Source organism: Epinephelus moara, chromosome 16, assembly GCF_006386435.1.
Source record: "Epinephelus moara isolate mb chromosome 16, YSFRI_EMoa_1.0, whole genome shotgun sequence".
Taxonomy (NCBI): Eukaryota; Metazoa; Chordata; class Actinopteri; order Perciformes; family Serranidae; genus Epinephelus; species Epinephelus moara.
The window spans coordinates 24,282,519-24,294,418 of NC_065521.1; the positions used below are offsets into that span (position 1 = coordinate 24,282,519).

The 11,900-nt window shown below is 39.9% G+C and overlaps 1 protein-coding gene across 2 annotated transcripts; it reads left to right on the forward strand.

Moving 5' to 3' along the window:
* Positions 1-361: 361 nt before the first annotated feature.
* On the forward strand, positions 362-10,993 carry troap (trophinin associated protein). Of its 2 annotated transcripts, none has more exons than XM_050065995.1 (14): positions 362-521; positions 1,005-1,091; positions 1,457-1,694; positions 1,786-2,278; positions 3,335-3,453; positions 3,653-3,704; positions 5,755-5,900; positions 6,002-6,056; positions 6,157-6,239; positions 6,331-6,417; positions 8,229-8,336; positions 8,437-8,731; positions 8,843-9,045; positions 10,428-10,993. In XM_050065995.1, the coding sequence occupies exons 2-14, from the start codon at positions 1,030-1,032 to the stop codon at positions 10,500-10,502; spliced, it is 2,016 nt and encodes a 671-aa protein (XP_049921952.1). In that variant the 5' UTR covers positions 362-521; positions 1,005-1,029; the 3' UTR covers positions 10,503-10,993. The 2 variants fall into 2 exon arrangements, with proteins under 2 accessions (XP_049921952.1, XP_049921953.1); XM_050065996.1 differs by having other exon boundaries at positions 373-493.
* Positions 10,994-11,900: the final 907 nt, after the last annotated feature.

Sequence of the window (11,900 nt, forward strand, 5' to 3'; positions counted from 1 at the left end):
TTTGGAATAGGGACTGTTTTTAATAAAATAACAGAGAGGTAATGTTAATTAAACAGCTATTAAACAGCTTCTTTGTATCATTGACTGCTTTGTGTGCAGTTGTTTTGTAATGTTTTGGATAACTACTGACATTTTCCATTGTGGCGGACGACAAAGATCTACTTTATTCTGCTTGGAGGCCGCGGTAAACGGGAGTCACGTGGTAAAACAGCTTTCGCGTCGTTACCATGGAGCTGTTTACGAAGATCCGTTTCTCATTGGTCGACGGTATCGTCATGACTGAAGTTCGCGCAGTGATTGGTTGTGACAGCTTCCTATTGCGGCCAATGGCGGAGCGCGCTTTTTACAAACTGCTGCGAGTCCAGGAAGTTGACAGCCCACTGCGGTGAGAAAGGACACAACAAGAGCTCTTTAAGTCTGCACAAAACGCCTGGAAAACCCAAACATTTACAATTAATCGACCAGAACTGCTTTTCTGGAGGCGCAGACGGAAGTAACAGGGGTCCTTTTCTATTTTTAAAGTATGTAACGTATCTAGTAAACGGCTCTACGTGCGAATGTAGCGTGTGCTAAGGAGAAAAGACCTGTTTAACAGCTAACGTTAGGCCATCTGCTCGGGTTAAAGCTAATCTACTCTCCTTAATGTTGCCTAGTTAACACGTTGGTTTGCACCGAACGCAGGTTTGGCATCTGTCAAGTATGTGCTCTGTTGTTCAGGCAGATAAATGTATTTATTTAGTGCCTGATGCATGTTTTACTGTGCTACTGATGCATGGAGCTCCAGCTTACTTCACCTGCTTGTTTTTGTTGCTACTTAGTTACCTTTGGAGATTGTTAAAACTGTCAATTGTTAAAACTTTGGAAGTAATTTTAGTCTGACGTTTATGTTTCTGCTGGTGCATGATTTTTGTATTTCCTCTACCTTTATGCACAGTTTGCTAAGAGCCTTTATTGTGTTTCATGCTTGGTTGCTCATTTGTGTTTGCCATTTGTTGCTCCTCTAGTTGCTCTTCACGCCTTGCTGTCATTATGGACTCTTCTCCAGTCCTTCGTCAGCAAAGTCAGAACAAAATCCACAGTGATCTCATGAGGTAAGACAGCTTATGAAGCACTTGAGACATTTTCTCACATATCTTCAGGGCTGGATATAAAACCAGCCTGAAAGTACCAAAAGCCTGCATCAAATGTCCTGTTATATTTGTAATCTTGTTCACTTATTGTTTTTTTGACAGTTCTTGTATTGCTGTTGTATTACGACATAACATTTGAGAACTTCGTCATTTTTGTTAAATCCAAAACAAGACAAAGATGCTTACATTTCTTAATGTAAAGCAGGAAACAATTGTCTTGGTATTGGTACAGAAACTCTTTTGGCAATAGTTGAAAACAATTTCAAACAACTTTCAACTCTAATTGCATTTATTTATTTTTTAATTGACTGGTTTTCTCCATACAGAACAAAGAATGAACATAACAAAATGCCACCATACCCAAAGCCTTCCAAACTCCTCTCTGCGCCTCCCCTTTCCAACCAAAATACTGAGAACCAGGATCCAGGAAATTCAGAAATGGGTAGGAAGGCACCTGTGCGACCAGGTATGAGTAGGCTTCCAGTGCTTGCAAAGAGCCTTCATCTCCAGACTCCGTCCGACTTCAGTCAGTCTCACTGTAGGTGGGAGGAGAAACCTCTGGCTGTAAGTGCCTCCTTCCCATCCTTAAGATTTAAATGTTTTCTGTTTAATAAGATGAATCTCATGTTTTTAATACTTTATCATTTTCCCACAGGGGAAACTTAAGAAGAAAAAGCCAGTCACCAGGCCTGTACCTTTCAACCTGTCTCAACCCAAGAGCTCAAGAATAGCCACTGAAAATCAACACCCTGTCACTGTTTCACAATCAAGGACTGGCACTCATGCTGTCCAGCCTGATAAGAATTTATGCAATGCTCGTCTAAAAACCCAAAACTTGAATACAAAACCTGCAGCTAGGTTAAACCGCAATGTGGACTCAACTAAAGGCACGGGGAAGTCAAGTGGAAAGGTGTCAGAAAATACATCCCAGCCCTCCAACACATTTAAGACTTCAGCCACTTTGTCCAATCCTTTATCCTCCGTTTCTAATATTGCAATGCATCAGTCCAGCGCTGCTTCTTCTGCACAGCCTGCTGTTAATGCAGACACCTGTTTAGATAACATGAGCCTGCTCAGTCTCAAAGATCCAGCCAAGACATCCCAAGGTAGTCAGAACATGCAGCTGACCATGCAGGGCAGTTCAGCTGGTAAGTTAAATGTGTTGCTTTTGATGCTTTTGAACAGTACACTTCCATTTGTGTTGTGCACAATATGACAGAATATATTTGTGTCCTATGTTTGCATCTGAACGTGAACCTGGGGTTCTGGTGTCAATAGGGATGGAAACTGATAAGACTTTATTGATAATTTTTGATGCCGTTATTTTGCATATTAGTCCAATTCTTTATTGTTCCCCTTATTGATTTCAGATCCATTTCATGTGTAGAAGAAAGTAGGCCCACACAAGTTTTCAATGTAATTTTATTAACTCTGAGTCCAAACACAGTGTAGGTGAAATGAGAGTATATTTGTTCAGCATTTGTCTTTATTTAGGTTTTCTTGTCAAAGGAAAATCTAGTAAGCTTGTCTGCATGACCCCAATAATATTATGACAGGATATTATCCTTGGTAATGGACATGCTGCTCAATTGGGAAGCAGTGGCACTAAAAATTTCATTTTACAAACGTTACAAGCCGGAGCACTGTTGCTATCTGTCTCTGAAATAGAGCCACGCTCTGGACCATTTCTTCCTCTCCGCCATGACTCCATCTTGTTTTAAGTTTCCAGTAGCGTAGAATAATGAGTTTAATGTCATTGTTTTGCAATGTGTAACTTTCAGAAAAACATACCAGCATCATTGATATTAATCGATAAGTTCAGAGGCATATTATTCTGGTGGATCCGACAATTTGGAACTGGTTCTCGATTCCCCTGTCTGTGTGTCAAAGTCCTGCACTTTGTACACCTGTCACACGGTACCAAAATGTAGTGTTTCTCTGAATATAATCCAGGCAGTGATTATAGTGATTATAATGCCACAACAACGTAAAAAAGCAGTTTAGTAATGTACAAATATAATATTCAGGAGACAAGGTTGATCCAAAATGCACAAGAACACAGTTGTAGCTTATTATTAATTAGATAGCTAGAATCATCAGAGTATTAGTCATTGCCTGCCCCATTTTTGTTGTTGTGGCTTTGTAGACTACATTGTTTACTTTTCATGTAAATAGCAATCAACAGAGTTTCTTATGTATTTCAGAAAAAGGAGAGAACTTTCAATCTGATCACACGGCTTTGCTGAGTATTCTCCGCAACGAAGGAGTAAGCACCACAGGTCTGGGATCTGGAACTCCACACTCCAAACCCTATAACTATCTGGTAAGTTTGTTTTGTTGTTGTTGTTTACTGCCTCCTTGTATGATATCTTTTAGTCCCTGCCTTTACACTGACGGGTTGTTATTGACGATTTCAGTGCTTATCTTTGTCTAAATAGTGATTTCAGTGTTAAATTATTTTACCGTCAGAAATCCTTTGAATGTGTTAAATTATCATTTGCTGGTGATTCCCTTGTTTGCAGCCCCAGCGAGTGTCTGTCATGAAGAGTCGACAGAAAGCGAGACCCACAATGGGTAAGCACAAGATTAGAAACATAACGTGTTACCTGAAAATACAGAGTGTGATCACAGCAGATATAAAAGTTGTTTTTCAACCAGTCACAGAACTGTGAAGTGATGTCTTGGTACATTTATGTATTTGTAGAGCTGCAAACTATTTTTTCACACATTTGTTTGACATTTTGGGTAGTACTCTTATTCACTTTCTTGCACTTAGTCAGATGGCAGTTAGAGGCGGACACAGCTAGCCTGGCCCTGCCCAAAAGTAACTGTCAGGGCCATACTGCCATGCACATTAGTGTTTCTCCCACTGGTCTCACCCACACATTCCTACATCAGGATAAACATAAAAATTACTTGGAAAGTTTTGCAAATATAAAACCTCTGTGGTTTAAAATTTGTGAAGGTGGGCCTGTACTAAGTTGGAATTGTCAGTTAATATTTGTAAACAGTATCACCAGTGAAGGTGAAAGCCAACCCCAGTTGCTTGGGTCTTAACCTCGCCATATCTGCATTGTTTTGTCTCTGTGTTTGTGATTTTTGTAGCTTCCTTTTTGATACCCGCTGCTTACAGTCTGGTACCTGGTAGCTACCTTTTTATTAAGTCCCAACCTCACCTGCACACTGTGACCAGAAACATCCCAAACACAGCAAAATAAGAAAATGCAGGCAGAGGACAGAGTCTCTGCAGAAAAAAACACTGCCACACACACTACTAGTGGATCATAAGTCATTATTGAAAGAGATCACTTTTTTATGAGTCGATACATTTGTTTTTTTCCCCCCAGGAAAATCATGCATAGTATACCTTTATAAAAAAGAATACTAAGTGACTCTGGTTGCAGTTCAAGATGTCCTATCAACAGTTTTACAGTTGTCTGTTTTAAAATGGAGGTCCATGGGGAAAATAGTTTTTGAGCCACAGGGTTTTTTTAGTTGCAGTACTGCGAGTGCCCACTGGAACAATTAGCAGCAGGGCTGAGTGTTGCTGCCGAATCCAACTCTCTTTATACATCCATAACCCAGCTAAGAAAAAGTGCAGGACATAACCTCTTGTCACACAGCACCATGTTTTTATACATAAGTTTTTGTACAAATGACACAGACAAAATCTAATGTGTTAACAAGTGAGCTTTAGAGGTGCTAGTGGGCAGGTTTTGTTTCTGTTGCAATGAGTCAGGCTGGCTGTTCCCCTCTGTGTCCAGCCTTAGTGCTAAGCAAAGCTAACTGGCAGCTGGTTTCCACTTCATATTTACTGTATAAACATGAGAATGGTGTCTGCCTTCTCATCTAACTCTCAGTAAGAAAGTGAATGAGCATGTTTGACAAATTGCAGAACCATTGCTTTAAGTTAATTCATGTATTGTTTTTTTTTTTTGTTTAAACACTATCTATAGGGCAACTTAATGCAGTTGCAACTTTAGAGAATCCAAAGTGATGTCTTGGGTTGATAAGAAATGAAAAGAAATTGTAGTAGTTGTAAAACTGAACAGTACTCAGTATTACTTTAAGTACAAAGTAGGGATGTGCACAACTAGTCGATTAAAGTTGCTATCCCCGCTAGTTGGCAGCAGAAATATTAGTCAGTCAAACTTAATATCAAAATTATTATTTTATACGACTGCATTCACCCAATGAAAATGTTGTAGTGGTGATCAGGTATGTTTCTTAAAGATCTATTTTCCTGAAGAATATTGCTTTCGATGTTATTTGTTCATTTTATTTAGTGAGTTGTTGCCATGTTTTCTAGGATAATACACAAAATGCCACACAGCATGCACAATACAATTTGGTTATTGAAAAATGTGATCGATGAGTTCAAAAATCTTTTATGATGTATCATTTTTGTTTTCAGAAATTTTTAGCCTTGGAGGTCATAATTTTGACTGTTTTACAGTTGTTTTCCTACTTTTAGACAAGTCAAAGAGTCTTGAGTTTAAGCCTTTGTTTAAATGTCAGGGAAATTAGTCGTTAAGGACATCCCTAGTACAAAGTTAAATAACAGACAATGCAATGTAAATGATTCGGCCTTTGCATGCCAGTTGAATCCGTGCTATTCTTACAGGATCAGTGAAGTCGATGCCGTTCTCCCCGGACCCCGCTGCACTGGAAAGTATCTTGCAGAACGAGGGAGTGAAGGTTGGAGGGCCTGTGGGTGCCACACCCGGAAACTCTGTCTGTCCTTCAGGCAGAGGCACTTCCATCTACACAGTGTGTTTACATTAAATTTTTCAGTTCAGCTGTTTTTATTTTCATCCTATTACATTGCCTTTGAAACACATTTTCATGTACTGTGTTGCTTTGTTTGTCAGGCTCAGAGAGTGCCAGTGAAGAAGAATCATGCAGAGGCGAATGGAGGAGCAATAGGTAAGATGCAGAATCATTGTTCTTTTTATCTTATGAGACCTAATGCATCCTTATCTCCTTGTCTCTTTACCCTGACGTGACGCTGCTGTTTTATCCTCAGCAATGGCACTCAAAGAGACTCCGCAGAAGAAATGGACTCCTCAGAGGGTCCGCAACACCAGACATCAGCCCATGTCTGCCATGGTCAGTACTGATCTATCATATGTTTACGCTTCGTTTGGAACATGGTGTCTCTCACAGTCACTCCCTTATCTCACCACGCTGCTGTTTTCAGAAATGGCATCTGTCGACACAAAAGTCACCGTACGTCGGCACTCCCGGGCTGCGGAGCTGCAAAACCAACCTTCAGCCGCACCAGGAGGTGAGAGCAGGAAATCATGTCAATTTTACAATGTGTCTAGAGAGCTTTTACACATCAGCTTTATGTGCAGATAAGATTTCAGGCACAGTCAAAGCCAGAGTAAAAAATTGTTCTTTATTAATTCAAGGCAGCTACAACAAAGGCATGATCACTTTCTGATTTTCAATGGATGCAACATTTCAGAAATTTAAAGATAACGCTACGTCAACAAACAGCCATGCCCAGTTCTACGGCTGTGCAAAAGCATGCATTGAACCCTTAGTTAAAATTTAAATATTAAGTGCACAGTGTGGGCGTCTCCATGCACACCTTCTATTTTAGTTCATGTATGTGCAGCAGTACAATATGCAAAGGGCTTGATGAAAGTGAATATAGCCCAGATCAGTGGGTGTGGTGATTGTTAAATACTCTCACATTCAGATCACTGGCCCCTGGTTGAAAATGTTAATTACGTATGCAATGCAAAAAAAATAAATCAGGCTAATAAATCAAAATAATTAAAAGGAAAAGTATTAAATCCTCATATCTGAGAAGTTAGAACCACGCAAAGTTTTTGAGATGTGACATGAGATGTTTCAGTTTTGCAACCTCACTGCTAGATGGCACTAAGTCCTACACACTGGACCTTTTAATGTTATCCCCTGTGCCGAATTTTAAAAGAAGATGTACATCATTAATCCCCGAGGGGAAATTCAATTTTTTTCACTCTGTTCTCATATACACACAGGCCCGAAATACACACACATGCACAAACAGAACCTAAACATGCATTAAATGGAGAGATGTCAGAGAGAGGGGCGCTGTCGTGGACAGGCGCCCGGAGCAGTTGGGGGTTCAGTGCCTTGCTCAAGGGAGTCCTCAGCATTGCCCGGGAGGCGAACTGGCACCTCTCCAGCTATCAGTCCATGCTCCATACTTGGTCCATACAGGGACTTTAGCCGGCAACCCACTGGTTCCCAAACCAAGTCCCTATGGATACCTATGCGCCACTGCACTGTTTGTCTAATGGAAGGAAAGGATATAAATCTTTCTGTAGGTCTCAATAGCTGAAATTGCGATTTCTGTGCCTTTTTAGTACAGCCAGTCGAAGTTAAAGGTATAATATGCAGGATTGTCTGTTACTGCAGCAAACATGCTCGCCAGTAAAAGCCAATGTCAGATTTACTCTCTCTGGCGCTTTGCCCAGCTGTATTTGTGTTTTTCAATGCTCTTGGATGCATGCTACTTACAGTCTGGCACCTGGTTGCTACCTTTTAGTGAAGCACCGACCTGTGTAATGTGACTGCAGTTGGTTCGGATCGAGGTTGAAAAACGTTCTCACCACAAACGAACCACACCAGGGTTCATTTGTGGACCGAGACCACCTCCTCAAGAAGCTCTCTGTCCGGTTGTTTTGGTAGGCACCCGAGTGTGATTGCTGTGTTCACACATGCCCAAATGAACTGCACTTAGGGGGTAAACCAACTTCGATTGAACCGAACATAACATAACAGGGCAGGTATGAAAGCACCCTAAGATATTGAATAACAGCTTTGTGCAAATAGATGTGAAAACAACCCATTGTAACTGGGTATCTGAAAATGTTAACAAATTTAAGCATAATCAAAATCAGTATTTGCAGAGCGGATTGCAAATTTTAAAAGTTGGCAGCGATGATGCTACACCATTGTTGCATTAAAAGAGACTTTTTAATATGTAATAACCACAATAAAATGAACTTGATGCAGTAGCTTTGAACCAGAACATATTACCATCAGTGCATATATTTTTAACCAGAAATTAACACACATCACTGTCTTGTTTGTTGGCAGACGATTGTCCAGAGATTATTCGATGATCAAGAAGACGAGCACAGCACGAATGTGATGGACAAGCATCCTGAGACACAAGCGGAGCAGCTTCCAGCTCAAGCCGCAACTGTAAGAGCTGGGATCTATATTCAATTAAGTTTTTGTTATTAATTTAAAATGTATTGTAAAATCACTGTGTGTTGATTGGTGTCATCTGTCACTCCTCTAGGCTAAATCCCTCTGTGAAGAAAAGGTAGAGATGAGCAGGACAAACAGGGAGGAGGATGAAAAGGAGAAGGAGCAAAGGATTGTGGGAGGACAGTCGTTCTTTCAAGCACCACAAAGAGAGTCTGTCATTTTTTTCTCAACGGGCAAAGCGCTGTTAAGAGCTCCTTGTTTTGAGAAGCAGGAGAGCTCAGCCCGACATGAGCAGCACATCCCCGTGCTGCCAGTACATGAAGACGTGTCATCTGTGTCAGTGCCAACCTGTCAGATCAACCCTCCTGTTCAGAGTCTGCACAGAGGTAACACTCACATCCCATAATGATTAATCTTTCAGTGTCACACATACAATGAACATACTCCTGAAAGGTGACTGTAAATATCTCTTAAAAGTGCAGTCTTTTCTGTCACAGACCTCATAGTTCAGAAGACTTGTTCCCTGAGTCCTGCAGTGGCGATGCTGCGTAAGCGTCTTCCTCCTCTGGAGGAGCTTCGAATGGACGAGGAGGTGGCCTCCTACACCTCAGTGTCTGTCCCAGATGCTCCTGGGTTTCTCCCCCCTCGGCCCCGCTGTGGGAACCCATTGGCGTCTATCCTGCACATGGAGGAGTCCTCTGTGAGTATGCAGCTGACAGTGTGAATGTCCTGAAAAGAAGTATTAACAGCAACATGTGTAGCATTTTTACATTAAAGAGTATTTCACTGCTTCACTTTTGAAATTGGTGCTACATGACCAGATACAATAGAGAAAAGGGCTGTTGCATTCGCTTTTGCTCAAGAGTTAGAAAACCTACAACTATCAGAATACACTGTGACACACCAGACCATTTAACACCCCCACTGGTTGGTGATGTAATGAGAGCTTGGTTGTTTGGACACGGGAAACAATATGGCGGTTGGCTGGTAACAAACTATCTCAAATAACAGTTAAGCCTTAAGCTAAAATATGTTTCTGAAAACATTTTAGGTGAGAAAAAGGCTACGCAGAAACAGAACAGTGGTTTTATCAGCATTGCTTAATTTTAGTGTTTGATTTTTTTTTTTTTTTTTTTTAGCCTCTGTTAAGTGCAAGTCTCTCTCTAAATCTGCGTCTATACTCTTTGTGTCCGTGGTGGTGGGCATACAGAAATGCGAAGTACAATCTGTAGTTTTAGCTCCACCCCTCAAGCCAGTGAAAATCTGTATTTGAGCTGAGCTTAAGTACAGAGAGTTGTTGCATAGAGATGATACACCGTCTCATCTAGTTGCATTGGTGTGAACCAGCAGGTTTTTAAGAACGTTGCAGAACGGTGCATTGCAAGTAGTTGCCTGTTTCAACTCATCTTATCTGAACTGGGCATTACACATGCTTCCCACATTGTTATGATACAAGGCTGTTTGAAAATTGGCAAAATAGCCCTTTAAATAACTAGTTTAGAATCATTCATCAATCTGTTTATGTAAACAATAAGTGTATGTAAGGACAAATGAGTCTCGTGATACAAATAGCGTTGTTTTTTTGCCTAATAACTGACATGCTAATATGCTGCTGTTTAGAAGGTAGACATTTATTATGTTCACCAACTCAGTTAAAATTCAAAGCACTAAATACAAAGCACATTTCCTTGTTTGCTGTCTTTAACCAGAGATGAGGAAATCTATTAGTTTGATGTGTTAGTTTAGTACAAATATACTGTAATAAACTGCATACTAAATCAGTTTTTGATATTCAGAGTTTTTACAAATTCAGTGCCCATAAAAAGGATTCATTGCCTTGAAAAACAAGAAAGCACATTAGCTTATTGCAAATCGTCCCCGCTGTGGGATGAATGAATGATTATCTTATCTTAAATTATTGAACTGTTTCTTTAATTTACAACACAGTGCAGTGCCACAGCCGAAAGAGTTATCACATTTAGTTTAACATAGCACTTATAAACATGTTCATACATATAGTCTGTGTATATATAAACAGACACACAAGTTGATATTAATATTTATCTTTGTTTTGTTTTCCAGAGATTTGTTCCGATTGGCTTCGACTTCTCGTCCAGCTGTTCGTCTCCATGTAGCTCTCCACCTGAGGAGAGATGACTTTGCACTACAAGTACAGTATTTGTGTTACTGTTGATAAGATAAGTTCACTCTGGTGTACTGATGAGTCTTTTTTAATGGAACTGATTTTGTTTGTCCAACACTGTTGTTGCCAGCCTTAATACAAGTCCAAAGAACGCTGCTAGGAATTTTTTTTAGAAACCCTTTTGTCTTAAACATATGTATGAACACTCTCATGAGATGCTTTCTAAAGGAATAAAGGTTATTTCTGTGAAGTAATGCATCTTTTACACTGCAGGCACTCATGTTTGTCAATAATGTAGATGCACGCCTACTAGAAAAAATGAAAAAATGTCTGTTGAAAAAAAATTACGAACGTTTTTTATTGAAGACTCCGGCCGTTATCAGTGTTATAGCTTTAGGTTACATATAGATCAGGACGGCTCGGAGCATCGCACCAGTATCTTGTGTGGGTTCAAAATGATAAATGTTTGTAATGTACAGTGTTTATAATAAATGTATATATGTAACTGTCTGGTAATGTATGATTTTTCTCTCAGCTCTATAAATTATTTAAAGGGGCATTCCACTAATTTGTACAAATCCCACAGTTGTATAAAGTTTTCTGGAGGATCTTCCTAAAGTCTGAGTTACAAACTGGCAGCATGGAGTGTGAAAGATGCGGGCATACCTGTCATGTAATGATATGGTTGTATTATGGGACACGTGGGAACCATTGTTTTTAGAGCTGATTAATAGTCAGGTTTAGTGCCGAAACGATGACAACGACTTTGATAATCAAGAAATCATTTAAAAAGTAGTTCATAAAGAAAACATCAAATATTTGTTAGTTCAAGCCACTTAGATATCAGATTTGTAGCTCTTCTCTCTTTTGAAACATAGTTAATTGAAATTTAGGGGTTTCGGACTGAAAACAAGCACTTTGATGATGTTACCTTGAGCTTTTAGAGATTTGTTGGCATCAGCGGCTTTGATTGGACCTTTATTTTCTTTTTATCTATGGCATGTATGTCCCCCCACTTTTATGTTTTTTTTTTGGCTGATAATGTTTCTTATCAGAACTTCAGGCAGTTATGTATCCTAAAGTATGATGTAATGCTGTCATAGTTTACATCAGCTACTCAGCATTAAAGATATGAACATAAAGATCATTTCAATTGCATGAAACAATATGCCAGGTTTTCCTGCATTCCCCAGCTTGCCTCTGGACCAGGGGGGTATTCCAGGAAGCGGGATATGTGAAAACTCAGAGTAAGTTAACCCTGAGATGAGGGAAACTCTGAGTTATCTGTTCCAGAAAGAGAGGTAACTGAAACTCTGAGTCAATCACCATGGTAACAGACTCTGTGAACATAACCTGCTCGCTGACAGGTTTTCTTCAATAAACCCTGAGTTTTTCTGACTCCTCCCTCTTTT